Source organism: Bos grunniens, chromosome 9, assembly GCF_055505025.1.
Source record: "Bos grunniens cultivar Pamir isolate PY7600 chromosome 9, Bosgru_T2T1.0, whole genome shotgun sequence".
Classification (NCBI taxonomy): Eukaryota; Metazoa; Chordata; class Mammalia; order Artiodactyla; family Bovidae; genus Bos; species Bos grunniens.
Window position 1 is genome coordinate 84,381,204 of NC_141173.1, and position 27,689 is coordinate 84,408,892.

General features: G+C 38.5%; 1 protein-coding gene across 1 annotated transcript in view; it reads left to right on the forward strand.

Annotated features, from left to right (window-relative positions):
- The window catches only part of GRM1 (glutamate metabotropic receptor 1), a 468,587-nt gene that overhangs the window by 180,431 nt on the left and 260,467 nt on the right, over positions 1 to 27,689 (forward strand). The window contains exon 9 of the mRNA XM_086316176.1: positions 16,779 to 17,028. Coding sequence (XP_086172302.1) covers positions 16,779 to 17,028 — 250 coding nt within the window. The remainder of the gene's footprint in view (positions 1 to 16,778; positions 17,029 to 27,689) is intronic.

Genomic DNA, 27,689 nt, shown 5'->3' on the forward strand with positions numbered 1-27,689 from the left:
AGTGTTATCTTTCCTATAAGCACATGGTATTACCTCAAGATTATTGGCAAAATCATCAGAAAAGTCTTCTATTTAGACTTAATCAATCCAGGTGACACACAGGTCAGACTAAGGTGCTATAATACAAACTGGTGTGTGTATATGTGTGTGTGTTAGTCACTTAGTCATGTTCAACTGTTTGTGACTCCATGGACCTGTCGGGCTCCTCTGTCTGTCCATGGAATTCTCCAGGCAAGAATATGGGAGTGGGTTGCCATTCCCTTCTTCAGGTGATCTTCCCAACCCAGGGATCAAACCTGGGTTTCCTGCAATGCAGGTGGATTCTGTACCATCTGAACCACCAGGGAAGTCCACAAAATGGTGTAGAATGAGTCTTTCCCACCATGATTGAAAAACCTGCCTTGGTAGAAAACCAAGGCTAGCCTTACAGCCTCATAATGAGGTCTCAGGTATTATCTAGTGCAACTCCTTTACTTTATAGATAAAGAAACTGGAACCCAGGCAGTACAGGTACTTGCACGTGGCCATAGTTCATCTGAGCAAACTCCAGGAGATAGTGAAGGACAGGGAAGCCTACTGTGCTGCAGTTCATGGGGTCGAAAAGAGTCAGACATGACTCAACGACCAAACAATAGCAACAATAGATTAAGGCAGGACTGATTAGGTTTTATAGGCACAAATCCAAGGGCCTTTTAATTCACTACAGTTCCTGCATGAGGCTCTCATGTCCTTTGAAATAATGACAGCATTTCCTTCATAGGCTAATTTCCTTTTGATCCAAGGTAAAATCTATTTTGACTTTGTTGAATGGAAAGTTTTACTGATGATGTAAAGATACAAAAAGTGGGGTTAAGTAGAAGGAGACAAAGGGCTTAGTAATGGCGTTGGGTTAATCCCACTGAGCAAAAGGTGGCTAAAAGTAGCTGCATGGAGAGGGTAAGGGAACAGCTGGCTCCTGCTGAATGTTATTCCAACGATGCTGGACAGTGTGTCTCTTTATTAGTTCAGGTTCACCTAATGAGCCTGTTCTGTAAGCAAACTTGCTGTCGAATATAATGCTTGTTTCTGGAGGGCTGTGTCTTGTTCCCTGCTTTTTAGTGACTGCATACCTAAAAGTGAGTATTGGCAAAAATAAACCTGCAGGCAAGATACACTTTAGATGGTTACACAACAAATGCTTTATCCTCCCCTACAGTCATGTACTTGTAAAAGAATCAGATTGGGAATGAAAAAAGCTGTTGAAAAAAATTTTGCTAAGCAGATGCTTACTCTGGGTTTTGAGAATATGAAATATGTTTTGACATGAAGCTTGGGATTATGAAAGAGTGCTGATTCATCTTGTTCTAGAATCACCAAATGCTCATATTGAAAGGGACCTTAAAGATCTCCTGGTATGAACCCCATACTTTGAACTTGAGGAGAAGTTAATGGTAAACAATTCAAGGTCACAGCAAATTAGAGTCAAGATTTTTGGCTCTCATTCTGGGATTTTTATATGGAAATGTCATATAGAAGATCAAGAATGTGTTCACCTGCAAATAACAGAAAACCATCCTAATGGTGGCTTTGTGCATTGGGTTTCACCTTTCTCATTCAAGAAGACACCCAAGGGTAGCTAGTGCAGGGCTAGAATGAAGTGTAGTCATGCTACCGGGTAGCTGGGCTATTTCGTTTTCCACTCCCCCAGGCTTCATTCTCATATTTCACCTCCCATTATGACAACATGGCTGCTGCACATCTAAGCCTGGGTCCATATACTGGTGTAAAGAAAGAAAGGACAAAAGCCCTAAGAAGCATATTTGTTTCATCTGACCTTTTCAAAATTTTCCCAGAAGCCTCACCTGGCAACTTCTGATTAAATCTCACTGTCTGGAATTGGGTCACTTTTGCATTTCTAGCTGCAAGAGTCTGGGAAAGTAGATACCTTTGACTATGCACAGTCACCCCAAATGAAAAAGGGTATTTTTTAGTAAGGAAGGATAAGGGAATGGATAATGAATAGAAAACTACTAGAGTATGTAACATAAAGGATGCTGTGGGTAAGTAATGAAAGGCTATAGTTTTTAGGGTGAGACATATCTGAATTCAAATTCTGGCTCTGACCCTTTTGGGGCAAAACACTTCACTTTCTCAGGCCTATATTTTCTTTATAAATGGAGACATTATGGCAAAATTAGGCAATAAGGTTGTACTGAAATTAAATGAAGATAATTGTGAAACAATAAGGTTTCTATAATGTTCACTTTGTACCACTGCTTTAGGATCTGTAACATGAGGGTTGCTTATCCTGCCTGGACCAAGTTATACTTTGACTTCCTTTACCTTCAATGACACAGAATACCCAAGACATGAAGGCACAGTAACTGGTTAAACAGATTTTATTCATCTTTATTCCCTCTTAGAAATAGTACCCAAATGATACTTAGACATTGTTCACACTGTTTTTAATCTTTTACTCAAAGGAGAGGGACTTCAGTGGGCCAACAATCCTGGCTTCAATCTGAAGTGTTTCCTTATCATGGAAAAGAGATGACCAGACCTGCTGCCCAGACTTTGTAGAGAATTTACAGCATAGAGAGTGTTGTGAGCATTTTATATCTTTTCTTTGGGCAGAACCTTAGTGGATGATGAAATTTACATCTCCCAGACTAAATTTCATTGAGTCTTAGGGGAAAAAAAGATGAGATTAACAGCTTTTTTGAATTAATAAATTAAGGAGATTCATATAATATTTCAGGATTTCAAACAAGAAATCTGTATATATTAAACAGGCCCTCTCAACCTAAGTTGAGAAACTTAAACTGCAAGGAGATCCATCCAGTCCATCCTAAAGGAGGTCAGTCCTGGGTGTTCTTTTTTTTTTTTTTAAATATAAATTTATTTATTTTAATTGGAGGCTAATTACTTTACAATATTGTATTTGTTTTGCCATACATCGACATGAATCTGCCACAGGTGTACACTTTGGAAGGGCTGATGTTGAAGCTGAAACTCCAGTACTTTAGCCACCTGATGCAAAGAGCTGACTCATTTGAAAAGACCCTGATTCTGGGAAAGATTGAGGGCAGGAGGAGGTGACGACAGAGGATGAGATGGTTGGATGGCATCACTGACTCAATGGACATGGGTTTGTGTGGATTCTGGGAGTTGGTGATGGACAGGGAGGTCTGGCGTGCTGCGGTTCATGGGGTCACAAAGATCGGACATGACTGAGCGACTGAACTGAACTCAACCTAAGAAGGTATGTATCAAGGAAATGGCACACAGCTTATGGTCAGCTTTAGAACAGTGACTATGCCATTGGTATTTCTTACTTTCTTAAGGAAGAAAAATCATTACATTGTTTTTTGAGAGGTTCATTTCCCTTCTGAAAAAGTTTTCTGAATACCTTATAATAGCTATGTTTGGCATGATATTCAGATGAAAATTGTACCCTAATGTATTTTTATTTCAATATTTTAATTGACTACATGATTCAGTTTTTCAGTTCAGTTGCTCAGTCATGTCCGACTCTTTATGACCCCATGAACTGCAGCGTGCCAAGCCTCCCTGTCCATCACTAACTCCTGGAGTTCACCCAAACCCATATCCACTGAGTCGGTGATGCCATCCAACCATCTCATCCTCTGCTGTCCCCTTCTCCTCCTGCCCTCAATCTTTCCCACAATCAGGGTCTTTTCCAATGAGTCAGCTCTTTGCATCAGGTGGCCAAAGTATTGGAGTTTCAGCTTCAGCATCAGTCCTTCCAATGAATATTCAGGACTGATTTCCTTTAGGATGGACTGGTTGGATCTCCTTGCAGTCCAAGGGACTCTCAAGACTCTTCTCCAACAACAGAGTTCAAAAGCATCAATTCTTCGGCACCCAGCTTTCTTTATAGTCCAACTCTAACATCCATACATACTACTGGAAAAACCATAGCCTTGACTAGATGGACCTTTGTTGGCAAAGTAATGTCTACTTTTCAATATGCTGTCTAGGTTTGTCATAACTTTCCTTTCAAGGAGTAAGCATCTTTTAATTTCATGGCTGCAATCACCATCTGCAGTGATTTTGGAGCCCAGAAAAATGAAGTCAGATACTGATTCTACTGTTTCCCCATCTATTTGCCATGAAGTGATGGGATCTGATGCCATGATCTTCATTTTCTGAATGTCAAGCTTTAAGCCAAATTTTCCACTCTCCTCTTTCACCTTTATCAAGAAGCTCTTTAGTTCTTCTTCACTTTCTGCCATAAGGGTGGTGTCATCTGCATATCTGAGGTTATTGGTATTTCTCCTGGCAATCTTGATTCCAGATGTGCTTCCTCCAGCCCAGCGTTTCTCATGATGTACTCTGCATATAAGTTAAATAAGCAGGGTGACAATATATAGCCTTGACGTACTCCTTTTCCTATTTGGAACCAGTCTGTTGTTCCATGTCCAGTTCTAACTGTTGCTTCCTGACCTGCATACAGGTTTCTCAAGAGGCAGGTCAGGTGGTCTGGTATTCCCATCTCTTTCAGAATTTTCCACAGTTTATTGTGATCCACACAGTCAAAGGCTTTGGTATAGTCCATAAAGCAGAAATAGATGTTTTTCTGGAACTCTCTTGCTTTTTCGTTGATCCAACAGATGTTGGCAATTTGATCTCTGGTTCCTCTGCCTTTTCTAAAACCAGCTTGAACATCTGGAAGTTCACAGTTCGTGTACTGCTGCAGCCTGTCTTGGAGAATTTTGAGCATTACTTTACTAGCGTGTGAGATGAGTGCAATTGTGTGGTAGTTTGAGCATTCTTTGGCACTGCCTTTCCTTGGGGTTGGAATGAAAACTGACCTTTTCTTTTCTTTTTTTTTTTGAATTTTTACATGTGTCCATTTATTGATTGCTGGGAATAGAGCTTATTGAGAATACACTGACATGCATTCGAGGGGAGAAATTAACCAAACCTGAAAGGAAGCCATTCAATAAGCCTGAGAGTTAATAAGGTAGGAGAGACACAGTATGTAGGGTGACGTCAACAACCATGGAGGGCTGTCCTTAAGATGCCAGCTGCAAATGCTTTGGGAACTTCTCTGTTCTGAATTACTGTGGAACTACCAGGAGAGAGAGATCACCCTGCCTCTTTATGTTGTACGTACCACATATATAATTAAATAATTTTAAATTATGATCTGAGACATTCCAGTAATTTAATCTCTCTGTCCTTTTAAGTGTAACTGGAATTCTTTTAATTTATATCACTTTATTGTATCAATAAGTTCAACACCTTAGGGAAAAATTGACAATATGCTGTAAAAATCTGCTAATATTAGAACAGAGCATAAATCAGCAGATACAGGAATGATATGACTACAGTTTTTTGCATCTGTTGTGAATCTTTCTTAGATCTCATAGCTGCTTATAACTCTAAAGCATACAAATTGGTGTGGAGGAATTTGTAAAAATGGAATTGCCTTAAACATTTCGAAGTGACAGTAAGTTTTTTTGCACATCAGTGAACAGCTTTCTTTCTAGCATTAGTTTAAAACTGACCTTTTCTAGTTCTGTGGCCACTGCTGAGTTTTCCAAGTTTGCTGGCATATTGAGTGCAGCACTTTCACAGCATCATCTTTCAGGATTTGAAACAGCTCAACTGGAATTCCATCACCTCCACTAGCTTTGTTTGTAATGATGCTTTCTAAGGCCCATTTGACTTCACATTCCAGAATGTCTGGCTCTAGGTGAGTGATCACACCATCATGATTATCTGGGTCTTGAAGATCTTTTTTTTTTACAGTTCTTCTGTGTATTATTGCCACCTCTTCTTAATATCTTCTGCTTCTGTTAGGTCCCTACCATTTCTGTCCTTTATTGAGCCCATCTTTGCATGAAGTGTTCCCTTGGTAGGTCTAATTTTCTTGAAGAGGTCTCTAGTCTTTCCCATTCTATTGTTTTCCTCTATTTCATTGCATTGATCACTGAGGAAGGCTTTCTTACCTCTCCTTGCTATTCTTTGGAACTCTGCATTCAAATGGGTATATCTGTCCTTTCCTCCTTTACTTTTCGCTTCCCTTCTTTTCACAGCTATTCATAAGGCCTCCTCAGACAGCCATTTTGCTTTTTTGCATTTGTTTTTCTTGGGGATGGTCTTGATTCCTATCTCCTGTACAATGTCTAAATTTAATAGAATGTCTAAATTGCACTAAATAATACATGATTTATTTAGGTAAATTTAAAAACAATGATAATAAAAATAAAAAATATAATTATATTTAATTCTATCTTCTGCATATTCTTCAAACTTTATATACATACATATACATTAAAAATTCACTTTATACTTTGCATACTATTTTTAACATTTTAATACTCAATATGATATTCCTTTTACATGGAATACAACTTCATACAAGTATAGGAAACAGCTGCATGTATTCTTTATATCAGTATATAATAATTATTTAACCATCTCTTCCTGTAGAAAACAGTATTTTTTCTTCCCTGTTTTGGAATTTTTTTTTCTATTTTCCATTTACGTGCTGTGATGTAGATCTTTGTAACTGAAACTAAATGGACAATGGAATTATTTTCTGAAACTTAAATTTCTGAGTTGAAAAATATGAGTGTAATTTGAAGTATTGCTACTGCAGATTTTCCATCAAAAAAATCAGAACAGTTTATACAACCATTAGCAGTATATGAGTGCTCATTTCCATAAATTCTTGCCAATACCAGATATTTTCATTAAAAGCATACTACAGTGTTTGTATGTGTGTGTGTGTTTGTGGTGTGGTGGGCGGTACTTCTTCTGAACTCTTTACTAGATACAGTTTTCCCAGTTGTGATGGTATATTCAATATCACACAGGCAAGGACAGTGGATGGATAAGATAGGAACTGCTTCTGTGAACCGGTTTCTTCCATGTGACAACTGAAATGGAAAAATGCTGCTTTTCTCCAAGAATGATGATGTCCTTTATATTTTTATACCACTTACATTTTCCCTTCTCTTAGCTTCTTTCTCCATATCATGAAGAGTTTGAGTTAGAGAAACAACAAACTGGTGTATTACATAAAACTCTAAAATAGGTTAAGTATCTGAAACTTAAAGAAGATTCAGTGACAGAGAGACTCAATATAGACAAACACAGACTTTTGAATGCATTGTGTAAACACCAATAGTCCAAAAATAAAATGGAAAAGGAACTGCTTTTTTTTGCACCAATGACAGAAAAAATGATCTAGGGACAACTTGGAACAAGGTGACCATGAGTGGAGAGCAAAAAACTGCTGTTAAAGAAACAGTCACGAGCTTGAGTTTTATAAATAGGAACACAGAAATAAAGGAATCTAAAGCTCTTGAGTCAATGAAAAAGCCTAGGTCCAGTTTTAGATTCTACAACTTTAGAGAAACAGAGAGAATCACACTAGGCACCATTCTTGGATTTTTATTTGTTCCAGGAACTTTGTTCATCAATACACATAATTCAGTAATCACAACAATCCTTTGAGGTGCATGGTATGACCCCCATTCTGCACATTCTGCACAGGAGGAAAGAAGTCTAGAGAAAATACTTAAGGCTATCTCCTCATCCGGGGTCCAAGATTCAAACCAGGTTGGTCTGTCTCCAAGACTCATCCTCTCATTCACTCAGCTACAAGTCATACAAGTCATCCTGAAAACAGGGTGGGGCAAAAGGACAAAGGTGCACCAATCCTACTGCATAGAGATGGCAGTCACTTTTGCTTAATCTTCTTCAACTTGGATGCTATGACTTTACCTGTCCAAAATGGGATAATTAGAGGTGGTATTGTGAAATTGCTGATACAAATGATTCTCTTCTGTTTGCTCTGACTGCCTTGTCTCAGGCACATCCTTCACTGACCTAGCATATAAATTCCCTTTGGTATGTCTAAGGCAGGTGATGACTCATTCACCTCTGACTGACCAGACCCATAATGCTGACTGCAGGTGTGTGAATGGAGCAGGAAAATATAACACCTTCTACACGTTAAGTGGGAGAACCAAGTAAATTAAAAGGTTGCCAGGAAAAGTTAAAAGAATAGGGGTTGTTTCTTTGGGAGGATAGAAAGCTGAATTGTGTCTTCCAGAAAGACTTTTTAAAAAAAGGAGAGAAAGGATTCAAACAAGCTGATATCTGTGTCCTCTGAGAGTGAAGGAGATATAAATTTAGATTTTGTTGTACAGGATTTAGATCACAAAGAAAATTTTCCTGATAGTAATGATTATTGGATATTGGCAGTAGGTTTCTTGAAGGTGCTGTGAAATCAATTTTCATTATCATAGTTCTTTTAAAAATGGGATATTTTCTTATTTGTCCAAGATGTCACAGTTCAGTTCAGTTTAGTTCAGTCATTCAGCCATGTTCGACTCTTTGCGACCCCATGAACTGCAGCATGCCAGGCCTCCCTGTCCATCACCAACTCCTAGAATTCACTCAAACTCATGTCCATTAAGTCGGTGATGCCATCCAGCCATCTCATCCTCTGTCGTCCCCTTCTCCTCCTGCCCCCAATCCCTCCTAGCAGGAGGCAGAATAATACGTTTTCAGGACCTTGGATAGGGACTGGCCCATAACCCAAGGGATGTATCATCAACCAGGGGCTTCCTGGGCTTCTCAGTGATGGAGAATCCATCTGCTAATGCAGGAGACAGGGTTTGATACCTGGTTCGGGAACATCCCCTGGAAAAGGAAATGACAATCCTCTCCAGTGTTTTTGCTTGGGAAATCGTATGGACAGAGGAGCATGATGGGCTGTAGTCCATGGGCTTGCAGAGTCAGACATGAATTAGAATAAATAGCAACACAATAATAGTTCTGAGGACTAAGCAACAACATAACATAACACAACATTCTAAGACTACCACAGAATACCAAGGGACGAATGTAAGCATAAAGTAAGACAGAGATTGAGGAAGTCTAGTGCATAAGACTGGAGAAGGCAATGGCACTCCACTCCAGTACTCTTGCCTGGAAAATCCCATGGATGGAGGAGCCTGGTAAGCTGCAGTCCATGGTGTCGCTAAGAGTCGGACACGACTGAGCGACTTCACTTTCACTTTTCACTTTCATATACTGGAGAAGGAAATGGCAAACCACTCCAGTATTCTTGCCTAGAGAATCCCAGGGATGGGGGAGCCTGGTGGGCTGCCATCTATGGGGTTGCACAGAGTTGGACATGACTGAAGCAGCTTAGCAGCAGCAGCAGTGCATTAGACTAGTGAATCTTTGAAAATAATACCATTCCTTCTTTAAGGAAAGTGAAGAAATATGTACATATTTTCCCTGTATAAATATTTCCCCTCATATAACTGAGTTGTATGTGTGTAGGGATAAGATATTTTGAATGCTGTTGTTTGACCAAGGTCATTTATGAAGATGCAGTAACAGGAATTGGACTTAATTCAAAATAAATGCTGAAATGTTATTATAGCCACTAAGAAGAATTCAGATTGCTTTTTAAATATGTCCTCAATATTTTAAGAGTTGAAGAAAAAACAATCAATATAAAGACCTACTTTTTCCCATGATGATAGTTCAATAATTATGAAACCCAAGACAATTTTATTTCATAGCTTGTTAGTAAAAACTTACCTACCAAATCACTACAAATCAATCTTTTGTGAATTAATGTCTGTCAGTATGATCTGATAATAATCATATCTGTTGTTGTTGTTCAGTCACTAAGTCATGTCCAACTCTTTGTGATCCCACGGACCACAGGACACCAACCATATCTAACTTTTTAAAAAATCCCTATAGCTTAAAAAATTGAGGTGTTGTCATTGTTTTGAGATAGTTCTAGTTTTTACCCCTATTTTCAGTACTTTTATTAATTTTGCCCTTGTATAATATGTCCACATCTATTATGTTTAGATACATTTGTTATTCAACTATAGAGATTTATTTGCAAACCCCATGTTCTCTCTCATTAATCCCCCGCATATTCTATTTAAAGGCTTGTTTTGCAGAATATCTTGATACTCTGCAAATTTACAGAATATTCTTACAGAATTTTTACAGAATATTTACAGAATACTCTCTGTAAATCTTTTTCTCATATAACTAATGTAGAATAAAAATGTTTCAATATATTTCAATTTTATATTTTATGGACTTTGTCAGATGCCATTCTTCCTTCTCTCTCTTACTCTCTAGGATTTGGGCAACATCATAACAGTGATAAAGTCTGTTATAAAATCTGCTACAACACAGCAACATATAGCACATTTCCATGTTGCACTCTGGTAGTGGTATGCCAGATGCTTTACTTGAGATCTGCTGTACAGAGTGTCATTCTATAAACCAAGAACCTTCTGTTCCAATGAAACTTCTCTACTCATTGTCTCTAAAAGTACCTTTTGTGGATTCTAATTCACTTTCACTTACTCTGAAAGCCAGTCCCTTGCTTACATTCTTCAAGAACTCAGTTTCATTCCTACTTTTCCCAAGAGGTATTCTCTGATCATCTCTGCTTTCTCATTCAGAAATTTAGAATTGTGGTATTTTGCACATCACATGTAGCATATTCAGCCTAGTACTGTTGTGTATTTTGTGTGCTTGTGTCATGACTTCATAGCTGTATGATAAGTCTGTGTAGGAAGCAGTATAAAATGGTGGTTATGAGTGAGAGCTTCTGTGTTAGATGTTGAATCCTACCTTCACTGTTTGATCTTAGGTAAAGTATATAGCTTCTAAGAGCTTCCACATTCCCATCTGAGCTATAACTTTTATATGGAGTGCTTCTGATGAAAAGATAAAATGCTTAGGTATTTAGCACAGTGCCAGATACATAGGAAATAGTCATCAAATAGTCATAGGAATAGTTGAAGGTAAAGCCAGTGTCCAATAATTCTGGGCAACTCTTCAAAGTGCAGAGCCTAGGGACTTTTTTCAAGTTGAGAGCTCAATAAACTATTTGAATGAAAATATGCAGCTCCTTACCAGACCTGAGTATTAACACTTCAATTCAGTTCAGTCACTCAGTCACGTCCGACTCTTTGCAACCCCATGGACCGCAGCATGCCAGGCTTCCTTGTCCATCACCAACTCCCGGAGCTTGCTCAAACTCACGTCCCTTGAGTTGGTGATGCCATCCAACCATCTCATCCTCTGTTGTCCCCTTCTCTTCCTGCCCTCAATCTTTCCCAGCATCAGGGTCTTTTCCAATGAGTCAGTTCTTCACATCAGGTGGCCAAAGTACTGGAGCTTCAGCTTCAGCATCAGTCCTTCCAATGAATATTCAGGACTGATTTCCTTTGGGTTTCTTTGGTATTAAAACTTATATAGCACTTTTAAGAGTTTTATTATGTCAGTTCTTTATATATTCAAAACTCCTCCTAAGCCTCACAGAAAAGTATCTTTAAAAATTTCTCACTACCAGGAAAGGCAAAAGGAGATCTGGGTGGTCAGATGGAAAGGGGAAGGGAGACAGAAGGCAGGTTCTGTGCTAAGTAATTTATTTTCAGGCTGGCATCATTTGGCCGTGACCTGGGAGGCAGGCAAAGAGCACATGTCTTTTAGTTTTCTTTCTATCTGTGGAAAAAATCTGTTTCTATTTTAAGATCCAGAATAAAAGCATGTTCTTTTCCCCCAGATTTTTGAGGTATAATTGACAAACAAAATAGCTTATGTTTAAGGTGTGCAATGTGGTAGTTTGAAATACATATACTTTGTGAAATAATTACTACAGTCAAGTTGATTCACACATCCATTACCTCATATAGTTACTTCTCTTGTTTTTTTCTGAGAACATTTAAGAAACTCTCAGCAAATTTGAAGTACACAATACATATTATTAGCTATAGATTATTATTATTAGAATATATATATATGTCACTAACTGTATAGTCACCATGCTGTACAATAGATCCTCAGAACTTACTCATAACTGAAGTTTTCCATTCTTGACCAACATCTCCCCAGTTTCTCCATTCCCTTACTTCTGGTAACCACTGTTCTACTCTTGCTCTATGAGCTTAACTCTTTTAGATTTCACGTATAAGAGAGATCATACAGTATTTGTCTTTTTATGTCTGGCTTATTTCACTTAACATAAAGTCCTCTAAGTTCACCAATGTTATTGCAAGCGGTGGTCTTTTTTGTTGTTGTTCAGTCACTAAGTTGCGTCCGAATCTTTGTGACCCCAGGAACTACAGCATGCCAGGCTTCCCTGTCCTTTACTGTCTCCCAGAGTATGTGCAAACTCATGTCCATTGAGTCTGTGATGCCGTCCAAACATCCAGCCATCACTCTCCTCCTCCTTCCCTCAATCTTTCCCAGCATCAGGATCTTTTCCCATGAGTTGGATCTTTGTATCAGGTGGCCAAAGGATTAGAACTTCAGCTTGAGCATCAGTCTTTCCAACAAATATTCAAGGTTGATTTCCTTTAGGATTGACTGGTTTGATCTCCTTACAGTCCAAGGGACTCTCAGGTGTCTTCTCCAGCACCACAGTTTGAAAATATCAGTTGTTCTGTGCTCAGCCATCTTTATGGTCCAACTCTCACATTCATACATGACTACTGGAAATTTTTTAATGACAAATATTTCATTTTGTGGCTAATATTCCATTTTATGGCTAATGTTCTATTAATAATATTCCACTCCATGTGTATGTAACATATTATTACATTTTCTTCATCCATTCATTCACCCATCAATGGACACTTAGGCTATTTCCATATCTTGGCTATTTGTGATACTTATTTCATTTCCTTTGTTTATATCCTTAGTAGAGAGATTAGTTCCCTGGTAGCTCAGATGGTAAATAATCTGCCTGCAATGTGGGAGACCTGTGTTTGATCCCTGGGTTGGCAAGATCCCCTGGAGAGGGGAATGGCTACCCACTCTAGTATTCTGGCCTGGAGAATTCCATGGACAGAGGAGCCTGGCAGGCTATAATCCATGGGGTTGCAAAGAGTTGGACATGACTGAGCAACTTTCACTTTCAGAGTAATTTCTGGATCGTATAGTAGTTTCATTTTAAAATTATGGAGAACTTCATATTGTTTTCCATAATGGCTGTACCAGTTTATATCTCTTCCAACAATGGTGACTCCAATGGTAAAAAGTCTGTCTGCAGTGCAGGAGACCCAGGTTCGATCCCTGGATTGGGAAGATCCCATGGAGAAGGGCATGGCAACCCACTCCAGTGTTCCATCCTGGAGAATTCCATGGACAGAGGAGCCTGGCGGGCTACAGTCCATACGGTCGCAAAGAGCCAGACATGACTGAAGCGACTTAGTATGCATGCACAACAGTGTCCAAGGATTCCTTTTTCTCCATACCCTCGCTAACAAGAGGCACTTTCTTTAGGCAGCTTTTCCTGATTCCTAACCTACAGCATCTCTATTTAATATTTACATTCATGTTTGTCATGTCATTTCTACTAAATAAAAGTACTGCAATGTGATTTTAAGTTTCCCAGAGGTGATTTTCTTCCTCTTTTGTATAGTATTTGTATCTAGTACTATCATCAATGTAACAAGTACACAAGAGGTAATATTTATGAATGTGATATTTAAAATATAAAGATTTATAAATGTGAAAGTTATTATTCTTGGTCTTATATTAGAATTACCTTCATAGAAATACTGGAGAAGGCAATGGCAACCCACTCCAGTACTCTTACCTGGAAATTCCCATGGACGGAGGAGCCTGGTAGGCTGAAGTCCATGGGGTCGTGAAGAGTCAGACATGACTGAGCAAATTTACTTTCACTTTTCACTTTCATGCATTGGAGAAGGATATGGTAACCCACTCCAGCATTCTTGCCTGGAGAATCCCAGGGATGGAGGAGCCTGGTAGGCTGCTGTCTATGGGGTTGCACAGAATCAGACATGACTGAAGTGACTTAGCAGTAGCAGCAGCATAGAAATATGCTAGTTTGGAGTCTCAGCCTTCATAAGAGAAATTAGCAGTTTAAATATGATCTATCACATCATATTCAGCTCTCAATCAATTGGTATAATGAATAACTACCCTCCAAATAAGAAAATATGAATAAACAAATTGAAACAAGTATGTCATAGAAGCATTTAAACTATGCCATTTAAAAAAATTATAAAAACATGCATGTTTAATTGCTTGTTGCTATTAAGTTGGTCAATGAGAATTCTTTCAAACTGTCCAAAAAACAAAAGAGATACAAGCAGTAACTTAGGAATAAGGCAGACTGTTCCAATTCTAACACAAAGAAGCTTCATGCCTATTGGTGAGCCATTTTAGTTGGCCCAATTTCCTTGCTGTAGCCTGAAGAGTTTGGATAGAGTATGTCTAAAGCCTTTACTAGACTGAAAACCAAGAATTTTCTTATTTGAATGCATAGAATATTCTTGCTCATTTAGTCTGCTTGTGTTTTGATAAAAGAGTAAAACCATTTTCTGTGATCAGAGTCCAAAGATAGACCCTAGCAATTGAGTTGCTTCCCTTGTAACACCATTTTATGATGCCTTTTTAGTGCCTTTGGCTGAAAGAGTTGGCTGGTAATGTCTATGTACCTCATAGATTTCTGAACCTGCCTTTATTGTGAGTAAGCGGCATCTGACTTCCTTCCTTGCACCCTCTGCTGCAGACAGATGAGCCATTCACTTGCCAGCTGCAGTCTTCCCCTTATTATCAGTTAGTGCCTCTTGTCTGAGCCATGATATGCTTCCAAAGTCCAGGGAGCTGAGGATTTTGTCATGTGTTCAATCTTCCATTTGGGTTTTACTGGACTGTATGAGGCCACTGAAGGTAGTTAAAAGAAGAGGCAAAAACTTTAATTTGGTAATTTAGTATTATGGAACAGGAAACAAGAACGTTTTCTTTTTAAAAAGACAGGATAATCTTATTAGATTTCAACAATGTCCATGAAAATTTTATAGACATTGAGATTTCAATAGTAAGTTCTTAATGGATAGTATCATTGTTTTAAAGTTCTTTTACTTAACTCTTGCTATATATTGTGCAATAAATGTGATATGTGATATTTACCTTGAAAAAATTTGAAAGCTAATGCCAGACTGTCCACTAAAATTTGAACTACTCTTACCAAAAGTGAATGTATTTGTGCCTTTCCAATAATGAACATCATGAATCTTTGAAATTCTGACAATCTGATAAATAAATAGTATCATGAAAAAATAGCATCTTATTTTAACTGTACTATCTTCATAATTACTGAGATTCAGTGATTTTTTTCATATACTATTACCCACTTTTACTTATTTTGTTTTCATTGCTTATTTATAATTTTTGCCTCTTCATCTACTGGGTTGTTACAACAAATGTAGTTTTACTGTGCATTTAGTGTCTAGAATTATTCTAAATACTAAGACTACATCATTGGATAAATGAATTATGACTTATTCAGAACAAGGTGTTCTCATGGAACTAGGGGGAAGAGAAAACTAAATAAGAAAAAATTTCAGGTAATGTACAAAAATTAGAAAAATCAAGGGATATGATCAGCATTAACTGGCAGGTTACTTTGAGCTGAGTACAAAATAAAATATGAGGTTGAAAAAATTGCTGGAGATGGAATGGTAAAATATATGCGCTCTAATGATGAGGACAAAAACAGAGACTGGGATGCTTGATATCCACATTCAGAGATATTAGAAACATTTGTGAATACAAGGTTAAACGTGTGAACATGAAAGTAACTGAGTTACAGGAAATATCACTGGATAGAGGAGGTTGAGAAAACCCGTCATTTACATGGGTATCAAAATCCCTAAACTTGGAGACAGGCGTGGAGGTACAGAGGAGGTGGGGGCTAAATCCATCCGTGAAATAGAGAGATGGGGAGCTGACATGATGTGATACTTGTCTTTTGTGGCATTTTTGTTATTTATTTGTTTCTGCACTAGGTCTTCACCGTTGTGCACAGGCTTTCTCTAGTTACGACCAGCATGGGCTACACTCTAGTTGCGGTGCCTGGGCTTCTCATTGCAGTGGCTTCTCCTGTGAAGCAGGAGCTCTAGGCTTGTGGGCTTCACTAGTTGTGGTGCAGGAGCTTAGTTGTCCAGGGGCATGTGGAATCTTCTGAAATCAGGGATCAAACCTGTGTCCCCTGCATCGGCAGGCAGATCCTTAACCACTGGACCACCAGGGAAGAAGTCCTGATACTTGCTTTATTTCATTGATTTCTATTTCTTACTTTTAAAGTATATTTTATTATAATAATATTGAAACCAAAGCATAAGACCAAATCTCCTATAATTCTTTCACTTTATCAGAGGCTATTGATAAAGTGAAAGAATTTTATGATTGATCCCTGTAGCAGCTTCGATTGAGCCTTGTAGCCGGTTTTTATCTGTGTAGTCCAGCCTGGCCAGGTGCTCCATTTGCTTGGCTTACTCACTCTTCATGGAAATGTGGCAGGACTTGCTATCAGCTTGAATGTCTGCTCTTAACCTGGCAGCCAGATGAAGCAAGTCCTCAACTGAACATGTCTTATTGTGCTGGCTGACCTCCTATCCCCATGTGCTGACCTCTCCCATATCGCTAAAATCTGGGACAGCCACTAGTGATGATGGCTGTAAAACAGGACAGCATATTTTATGTCTCAAAACCATTTTCACTGTGGACACCCAAGTTACTAATTTTCTATTTCTTTCAGAGTTGATAGTTTGATTACATTTGATTATTTTCTTTACTCCATCCAGATCTTCCTTCAGTCCCAGTTATATTTTCAAATTACTTGGCAAGTCAGTTCTCTCTGTTCTCTGGGACTAATGAGTCTTTGTTCTAGCTTGTGAGTACTGTCCTTGTCAGGTTGTCTTGAACATCTGCTGATTGTTTCCGGACAGGGAATTATGGGGAGAGCGGAATGGATGCGTTCAAAGAGCTGGCCGCCCAGGAAGGCCTCTGCATCGCCCACTCAGACAAAATCTACAGCAACGCTGGGGAGAAGAGCTTTGACCGACTTCTGCGCAAGCTCCGAGAGCGGCTTCCCAAGGCCAGAGTGGTGGTATGCTTCTGCGAAGGGATGACTGTCCGGGGCCTCCTGAGCGCCATGCGGCGCCTTGGCGTTGTGGGCGAGTTCTCACTCATCGGAAGGTAAATTTCCATCTCTTTCTCCCTCTTTCTCTCTCTCTCTCTCTCTCTCTAACACACACACACAACTTGCTCTCATTGAACTGGACTCCCTGACTCCAAAACAGTGAGATGTGCTTTGGTCCTGAATCTCACTGAGAGTGAGGCTATTGCTGTTTTCATGATAAAGAAGAGCAGAGCAGTGGATGACAAGATGATGAGAGTGTTTCAGAAAAAAGCGGGAAATTGTTGCTGGAATGTTTTGTCGTGGTAAATTGTTCTTTTCATTTGCTTCTGGGCTTCTACCTCTCCTCCTCCCCAAACCACATGTCTTATATTCCTAAGCATAGATATCTTAACGAGGTCTTGGTGGATGAAGGGTAGTAGTGAAGATGGAAATATACATTCAGGTCTGAAATGTAGAAGACTAGCTGAATGCAGGTGTGGACATGCAGCCAAACTCTGGTACTTGGTCATTTAATCTCTTACATATATGGGATGGCAAATAGTGGTGCTGTCAGCATGTGATTTCTGGAATTGCAGGTGGTGGGTTAGTCTGTGTTCTTTCTATACCATGTGTAGTTGTGAGGGAATAGATTTTCAATATCATCATATTTTTCATAGGATCTTTAACCTAACAGGTATCTTGTTTAATTTGCCTTCTTCTAATATGAATACATGACGGAACTGATGAATTTTTCCAAGGAACCTACTAAACGTACCAGAATGAAAGCTTCCTCTGATCTCTGACTCTGCTGCTGCTGCTAAGTCGCTTCAGTCATGTCTGACTCCGTGCGACCCCATAGACGACAGCCCACCAGGCTCCCCTGTCCCTGGGATTCTTCAGGCAAGAACACTGGAGTGGGTTGCCATTTCCTTCTCCAATGCATGCAAGTGAAAAGTGAAAGTGAAGTCTCTCATTCGTGTCTGACTCTTAGCGACCCCATGGACTGCAGCCCACCAGGCTCCTCCGTCCATGGGATTTTCCAGGCAAAAGTACTGGAGTGGGTTGCCATTGCATTTTTTCCAGATCTCTTTTTCTGCTCCATCTTCTCTTCTGGCTAGAGTACAATCTTTTCTCACCTGCCAAAGTGCCTTAACCACTCAGCCTCTTCTCTAGGAAAGTGGACAGAGTGGTGTGGACACTTACCCAGGACCTTTTCCTTCTGACCTACCCTTGTGATAATGACTGAAATGCTAGTAAAACCAACTTTACTATCATCTGGAGCTAGACGCACAGAGCCCATCAAAGACTTTTGAGTAGAAGGTAGGACAGAAATACAATTAAATGAATAAAGAAACAAAGAAATGATCTAAGAGCTATGAAGTCAAGGTCAAAGTATAATTCAAGATTTTAAAAAATGATTGAATTTGGGTGAAATTGACACACTGCCAGAGTGTCTTTTTGGCTTTTTTGACATGATGCAGTTGTGTGAAGCTATTTAAGAAAGCATCTCTAAAGAAGATGTGTTTAAAGAAGGAATGTTACTTCCTTTATGAGTGAAAAAGAATGTAAACAGCATTGTTGAAATGTTACATGGAATAACCATTCTTAATATATGCACAGGACAGATGGCAGATAGATATTTAATTTTTTAATTGATTTTTAAAGTGACTGCTTTTATGAAGGGTGCTGGTTTTTCTAAAAAATTCTCATGTTTACCATATTCAAAAGAATAAAAGTCTGTTTTGCTGGATTCATTCTGTTTAATATCTCCAAAGAGAAGTTTACTACCTGGATTCTGGAGATCTTGAGCAGAATGTAGCAAATAGGTGAGCTTTGGAGGGGTATAAAGATGACCTAGTGATGACTAAATTCTGTACTGAGTAATTGGAGTGTTAAGAGTTCATTCCCTTATCTTATCTCTCTGGGTCTTGCTTACCTGCTAATAATGGAACTGAGTTCATATAGGTATTTCTGAGTCTTACATGTGCTTCCTCCTGATGAGGTCACCTGCCTGGGATATCTACTTCTTTTACTCCTCTCTTTCTCTGCCTCACCTCTTCTGGGCTCTACTGATGTATCCTAAGGATACCGTAATCACAACAAGCACCTGTGCTTCTAAGGACACTTCCCTGTACAATAGTCACTGCCAGTAAAGCTTGGAACCCTGGAGATGTCAAAGCTACGGCATACAGTGCTTTTCTGATTTTCTGGGCTGTATACCATGAGGGTCTATCAAAGTGGCTTTTACTCTCATATATTAGAGAATTTGGTGGAAAACAGCCTTTTCCCATTCTTTGTTCACAGCTCTCTCCCTTCCTTGGGAGAGATATGAATCCACATATGAGTCCAGAGGGAGCTGAGCTGGCAATAAAGACGAGAAGTAACACTACGGCATACCTAGTTAGCCTTTCCTTCAGAAGCTTGATTCTCCCAATTCCTGTATGATGAATTCTAACCCAAATACTCCCCTGTTCCTCATGCCAATGACATTTGATTAGCTTGGTTCCCTAATTTTTGCAGACATGTCCAGAAGGGTTCCAGTTTAACACCAAGTTGCAACTTCTAGCTACATTTGTAGTGCTGTCAAATATATCTCCTTCCCATATAAGGGGCTTTAACTTACCAAATACTAAACTCCTTTGAGGTCAGGAGCCACTATTTAGTTTCTTTCACAATACATGGTCTAATTCTGGATGCTGCTGATTTCAGAGAACACATTGTGTAGATGGCGATGGGCCTCTTTTAATAGAGATGAAAGTAAGTAATCATGGTGTAGACTGCAGCAAGATACATTTAGTTAAGAAAAAAATAACAGAAATTCCTAAATGGAGATTTATGTTCCTTTGCCTCCCCTTGACTCCTCTTTTCTCTTACATGTCACATCCAACACAGAAAGAAATATTGTTTGTGCTACAGTCAAAACATATCTAGACTTTGACGACTTAATACCATTCTTTCCATTACTATCCTAGTCCAAGCCAACATCATCTCTCCCTTGGGTTTTTGTAAAAACCTACTAATTGATCCTTGCCCCTTCCCACATCTATTCTTAAGGCAAAGGGGTCTTCTAAAAATTTAAGTCAGGTAATGTCTTTTAATCTTACATGCTCAATGCCTGAAAATGGCTTTTCATTTTTCTCATAACAAAGTCCTTGCAATGGCCTTCAAAGTTTATATTCTGTCACAAGGACTGAGTTCTTTATAATGGAATAATAAACCATCATGACAAATAGAATGTTAGAAAGTTCTCAGAGATCTTAAAAATCCTGTATTTAATGAATATATGTAGTTGAAAACCAAAACAAAATATGAGCTAAGAGTTCTAGCTCAGCCACAGAGTAATCCCATGTGATCCTGTCATTTTTTGTCTCTGTCTTTTTTCCTTATAAAAATTAATGACTTGGCTCCAGATCATCTTTAAATATTTTTCAAGTTCTAGAATTTATATTAAGACCATATGACTGAACTATGTTCAAAAATAATATATTTATAGATTCATTTTTTCTAAAGTTATTCATGAATTTAGATTAATCAGTATGCACTTTTTGCCAGTCACCTTGTAAAAACCTGGAGAATTTATTGAATAGAACTGCTTAGAATTAGTGTCTTAATTTGTGGTCATGGAATGTAGCCAGCACATCCACGTAAAAATCAAACCTTTGACTTTGGACAAATTGGAATAATATTCTTATCAAGTAAGTTAACTAACCATAGTCAAGATAATCATCACACAAAAGAATCATTCTTTCTTAGTTCTTAAAACTACCTCCCTCAAGATGCTTCTCAAATTGTGCAGGGCATATCTATAATTGTATTTTAATTGTGATGGTGATGATGATAATGGTGATAACGTTTGTTTAGGACTCACTGTTCCAAGCACTTCGTATGTGTCCAATGTCAGTCATGTTTGACTCTTTGCGACCCCATGGACTGTAGCCTGCCAGACTCCTCTGTCCATGGAAATTTCCAGGCAAAAATACTGGACTGGGTTGCCATTTCCTTCTCCAGGGTATCTTCTGTGAGCTGAGCATCAAACACACATCTCTTGTGTCTCCTGCATTGGCAAGTGGATTTTTTACTACTGTTCCACCTGGGAAGGCCCTGTAAGCACTTTATATACATAAACTGACTTGTCATAACAATCTGACAAAATAGGTACTGATATCATTTGTTTTGCTGTATGGAGATGTAAAGAACTTGTCAAAAAGTGTTGTAGTTGGGATGTGAAACTGGACAATGCGACTACAGAATTCGTTCATTAAGTTATACTGTGTGATTGTTTTATGTAAGAGATATTAGCTTTTAGGTTTTTTTTTTTTTCAGCTTGTTCTCTTTTAAAGATTTATTCCATTGTTTGGAGCCACCTTATTTGGGAAAATAAACTGAGGTGTCTCTGATAAATTATTTTATATTTCTAATTATTTGAATCCTTTTTATTTCTCTCAGTGTTAAATGTTTTACATGATATTTCAAAAAGGGGGCCCTTATTTTCAAGCTCATTATCTTTAACCTGAGACTCCACAATATAATTCTCTATTTGCATACCAGTCTTTATCTATGGAACTTGTTATTGTTTAGTCACTAAAAAAACGGCACAAAAAGAGTCAGACGTGACTTAGTGACTAAAACACCAAAACAGTCTCTAAATTGTGTTTGACTCTTTTGTGACCCCATGGACTATAGTCTGCCAGGCTCCTCTGTCAATGGGATTTGCCAGGTAAGAATACTAGAGTGGGTTGCCCTTTCTTTCTCCAGGGTATCTTCCCAAGCCAGGGATCAAACCCACGTCTCCTGCATTGGTGGGTGGATTCTTTACCACTGAGCCAACAGGGAAGCCCATCTATGGAACTATAGCTATATAAAACCTGATTTGGAATAAGTAGGTAATAATTCTTTGAAATCTTCTGTTATAATTATCAAATTCTAAAAATTAAACAAAAATTTGTTCTAATTCCTATATTGTTCTTTTATTTGAAGAAAGTGAAAACAAGCATGGTTTATTTGTGTAAATACATAAAAATAGCTACCATTTATTGAAGGTTTGGTATGTACTAAACTAATAATATATATGATATCTCCAGTCTTAACAACCTGAAAGGTAATAAGTTGTTGTTGTTGTTGCTGCTCCATAGCTAATTCATGTCCGACTCTTAACAGCCCAGTGGACTGCAGTGGACCAGGCTTCCCTGTCCTTCACTGTCTCTTGGCATTTGCTCAAACTCATGTCCATTGAGTTGGTGATGCCATTCAACCATCTAATTCTCTGTTACTCCCTACTTCTCCTGCCCTGAATCTTTTCCAGCATCAGGGTCTTTTCCAAAGAGTCAGCTCTTCACATCAGGTGGCCAAAGGACTTGAGCTTCAGCTTCAGCATCAGACATTCCAATGAATATTCAGAGTTGCTTTCCTTCACTATTGACTGGTTTGATCTCTTTGCTGTCTAAGGGACTCTCAAGAGTCTTATCCAAAATCAGAATTTTGAAAGCATCAATTCTTTGGCACTCAGCCTTCTTTATGGTCCAACTTTCACACCTGTACATAACTACTGGAAAAACCATATCTTTGACTATATGGACCTTTGTTGGCAAAGTGATGTCTCTGCTTTTTAATACACTGTCTAGGTTGGTCATAGCTTTTCTTTCATGGAGCGATCGATCATCTTTTAACTTGATGGCTACAGACAACGTCTGCAGTGATTTTGGAGCCCAAGAAAATAAAGTCTATCACTGTTACTATTGTTTCCCCATCTTTTTGCTGTGAAATGATGAGAGCAGATGCCATGATCTTCATTTTTTGAATATTGAGTTTTAAGCTAGGTTTTTCACCCTCTTTTTAAAATTTTATCAAGAGGCACTTTAGTTCCTCATCACTTTAAAGAGGTATCATCTATGTGTCTGAGGTTGTTATTTCTCCTGGCAATCTTGATTCCAGTTTGTGAGTCATCCAGCCCAGCATTTTGCATGATGTAATCTGCATAGAAGTTAAATAAGCAGGGTGACAATATACAGTCTTGTCATAGTTCTTTCCTAATTTTGAACCAATCCATTTTTCCATGTTCAGTTCTAACTGTTGCTTCTTGTCCTGCCTACAGGTTTCTCAGGATAAAGTTAAGATGGTCTGGTATTCCCATCTTTTGAAGAATTTTCCACAGCTTGTGATCCACACAATCAAAGGCTTTAGCATAGTCAATGAAATAAAAATATATGTTTTCTTGGGTTCCTTTGACTTTTCTATGATCTAACTGATGTTGAAAATTTAATCTCTGGTTCCTCTGCCTTTTCTAAATCCAACTTGTACATCTGGAAGTTCTCAGTTCTCACTTACTGCTAAGCCTTGCTTGAAGGATTTTGAGCATTACCTTGTTAGTATGTGAAATGAATGTAATTGTATGGTAATTTGAACATTCTTTGACATTGCCCTTCTTTGGGATTGGAGTAAAAACGGACCTTTTCCAGTCCTGTGACCACTGCTGAAAGAGTTTTCCAAATTTGCTGGCATATTGAGTGCAGCACTTTCACAGCATCATCTTTTAGGATTTGAAATAGATCAGCCAGAATTCCATCCCCTCCACTAGTTTTGTTTATAGTAATGCTTTCTAAGGCCTACTTGACTTCACACTCCAAGATGTCTGGCTCTAGATAAGTGACCCATGCCATTTGTCTGGGTCATTAAGACCTTTTTTGTATAGTTCTGTGTATTTTTGCCACATCTCTTTTGCTTCTGTTAGGTCCTTGACATTTCTGTCCTTTATTGTGCCCATCACTGCATGAAATATTCCCTGGTATCTCTAATTTTCTTTAAGATATCTCTAGTCTTTCCCATTCTATTGCTTTCCTCTATTTCTTTGCATTGTTCACTTAAGAAGGCTTTATTATCTCTCCTTGCTATTCTTTGGAACTCTGCATTTATTTGGGTATATCTTTCCCTTTCTCCTTTGCCTTTCACTTTTCTTCTTTTTTCAGCTACTTATAAGGCCTCCTCAGACAACCATTTTGCCTTCTTGCATTTCTTTTTCTTGGGGATTGTTTTGGTCACCACCTCCTATACAATGTTATGAACCTCCATCTATAGTTCTTCAGGTACTTTCTTTATCAGATCTAATCCCTTGAATCTATTCATCACCCCCACTGTATAATCATAAAGGATTTGATTAGGTCATATCTGAATAATCTAAGCTGTGATTTTTGTGTTCTGGCAGAAGTTGAGCACATGTCCTTCTACTCCACCATTTTGATCAGGCAAAATTCAAATTACCTACTATACCGTAGCATCATATAGATATACAAATGTCAAATTGTAACCTCATCAATAATGAGAGTCAGAAATGACTGAGTGATTCACACACACACATAATGGTAGGAACCAGATTTTATATATATATATATATATATATATATATTTTCCTTATCATGCCAAGTACAATGTTTTGATATGTTCATTGTTTAGAACTATGTCAGAAGGCTTGGAGTGTCATGGTGAGATAGGATAGCTTCGTGTGTGGTCCTGAGTTCTCTTGCATATTCCAGGGTCAGTAAGTTTTACCTAGTGTGGTAAGGCTTGACGTTCTGCAATCAGCCTCTGTTTCTATAATTCGTCTGTAAAGTTGGGTCTAATATTTGCTTACCTCTCAGGTTGTTGTATTTGTCTATTCACAAAATGCTTATTTATTTTAAAACAAAACTGAGTGTCAGTATTATGTCTGTCAGAGACACAGTCTTTACTGAGGTTGAAGAAGAGATTTCTGGCTTTCATCCTATTCCTAGAGTTGGCATTTCCTTGGCACCTACCCTGGCTTCCTCCTCTTGGGAAGCCCTTCTAGTAGATTTACAGTCTACCTTTTTAGGAGTCTCTGTTTAGATACACTTAGGTATGACATATTTAATTATGTATTTCCTAGGCCCTTCTAGTTAGTGGATTCTGACATCTTATTTCTACACTATAAGTAACAAGAACCCAATAAAGATAATTAGGTCAATAACCTTCCATTTCATCCCTTCTCTCTTGATCAGTCAATTTATAGTATGTGGTCCTTAAATTTAAAGTGCCCGTTCCTTTCTTGGGTCTTCCCTGGTAGCTCAGATTGTAAAGAATCTGTCTGTAATGTGGGAGAGCCTGGTTCGATCCCTGGCTCGGGAGGATCCCCTGAAGAAGGGAGTGCCTACCCATTCCAATATTCTTGCCTGGAGAGTTCCATGGGCAGAGGAACCTGGTGGGCTACAGTCGATGGGTCACAAAGCATTGCTCACACTGAGCAACTAACACACTCACACTTTCATCTTTCGCTTCTTTTTCACATCCTTTTCTTATTGGTGTGTACTGTTTTACCTGTCATCTCTCCCACCTTTGTAATCTTCTCATTCACTAGATCCACTTTCTGTTATCTGTCATTAAAGAAAATCTTCCAAATCCCCAGTCTAAAATCTTATCTGTGAAAACACTAACACCACAATGTATGAGGTGAAAGCATAAGAAACAACCTTAGACACATTTTTAAAATATGACTGAAATGGAGCAATTACTTTATCTGGAAAGAAGCCTACAGTTTCATTTTAAAACAAAGGAAATACTTGTTTTTTACAGTGTATTTTTTTTACAGTATATTTTTTACAGTGTGTTTGTTACAGTGTATTTTTACAGTGTATCTTTTTTTCTAGAACCTAAACACATATTTATTTTATTTTATTTATTTATTTTTTTAAAATTGCGATGGCGCTTAGCACCCCCCTTGCCGAGGCCTTTGCCACCCTTCCCACGACCAGACATGGTTGCTGTCGCAATCTAAACACATATTTAGAAGAGTGACCTTTATACCCTTGAAACATAAGATGATATACCATGGTATTACGTTCCACACACTTATATTTTTAATGAAAAAATGAGTTACTTTAGATCCCATCTTCCCATTATGAAAAAAATGGGGAAATATCTAAAGTGTGCAGCCTTCAGGCAAAATTGCAAAGGTTATGTGTTTTAAGTAAATGTGGACTTCCAGTGAAGTGTGACATCCCTCAAAATGGATTATAATCCGAAAGTGGCCAAAAGTGATGAGCATCTTCTGACGCATAACGGTCACGACTTAAAGATTCATAAGCTGGCCTTCTCTAGGATCCCAAGGGCAGAAAATGATCACTAACCTGCTGACAGACTATCCTTTCCTTGAAACACTCCTTCTCCAAAGGCAGATTAATGGGAGGTTTGTGGAAGATTACACTGTTAGAAAAACACCATAAGAAATGTGTGCTAAGAAAGGAAAAGAGATTTACAGTACTCTGGAGAATAAGCATCATTTGTAGGATACCGACAGTTATTTCGAGCACAGACCTCAACCATGGGAATGCTCAGGATTTCCACAAAATTGGGGGACAGTTAGTAATTATTCACTCTTCCTTTATATCAATGCTTATTTCTGTGTTTCAGATAACACACACCTGAAAACTGAAAGACTCTACTCTCATGGTCTCTATTTGCCTAGAAGATATCAAAAATACTGAAGGAAAGGGTTTCAAGTGCCTTTTGTATCATAAGGCACTGGCTCAAATTTGAATTAATTAAAAAGGATGTCATTAATCATTTGAGGCTGATTGTGTTTGAGGCTGATTGAAGACTACAGGGAATTTATCTTAATACATTTTTGTAGTTTCCGTGACAGTCAATTCTCAATCTGGCTGTACATCAGACTCATCAGGGCCTCTTACAAATATGGATTCTTAAATCTCACCCCACACCATTAGTAGAATTTCTTGGTGAAGACATTTGGATCTTCTTTTTTTCAAAAGGACTCAAGATGAGTTAAATTTCAGAACCACAACTATGTGATGCCTGCATCAGGGTTTTGCACTCAGGTGATGTTAGAAGGTGCTTACTCCTTGGAAGGAAAGTTATGACCAACCTAGATAGCATATTCAAAAGCAGAGACATTACTTTGCCAACCAAGGTTCGTCTAGTCAAGGCTATGGTTTTTCCAGTGGTCATGTATGGATGTGAGAGTTGGATTGTGAAGAAGGCTGAGCGCTGAAGAATTGATGCTTTTGAACTGTGGTGTTGGAGAAGACTCTTGAGAGTCCCTTGGACTGCAAGGAGATCCAACCAGTCCATTTTGAAGGAGATCAGCCCTGGGTGTTCTTTGGAAGGAATGACGCTAAGCTGAAACTCCAGTACTTTGGCCACCTGATGCGAAGAGTTGACTCATTGGAAAAGACTGATGCTGGGGGGGATTGGGGGCAGGAGGAGAAGGGGACGACAGAGGATGAGATGGCTGGATGGCATCACTGACTCGATGGACGTGAGTCTGAGTGAAGTCCGGGAGTTGGTGATGGACAGGGAGGCCTGGAGTGCTGCGATTCATGGGGTCGCAAAGAGTCGGACATGACTGAGCGACTGATCTGATCTGATGTTCACTATGAATGAATCACTTACAAGATATATTTGAAAGGGAAGATGAAGTGAAAATTTTAATTCCACTGCCTATCAATCCACCATTTCAGTCCCAGGTGGTTTTTTATTTATTTATTTTTGTATTGTATTTTGCTTTACCTTGAAATTTATTTACTTTCAAAAGTTTCTTTTAAAAGTAAAGATAGATCTGAAAGTAGTATATAATAGTAGTGTTAGTAGTAGTAGTAATAGCAGTAATAGTAATAAATACTCTTTGCAACTCTGCTTATTTCCTGTGTTTCTGTCTCCTCCTGATGCCCATACAGGCCTATTGAACTGCCGCTGAAAACATTGCCATGTCCCA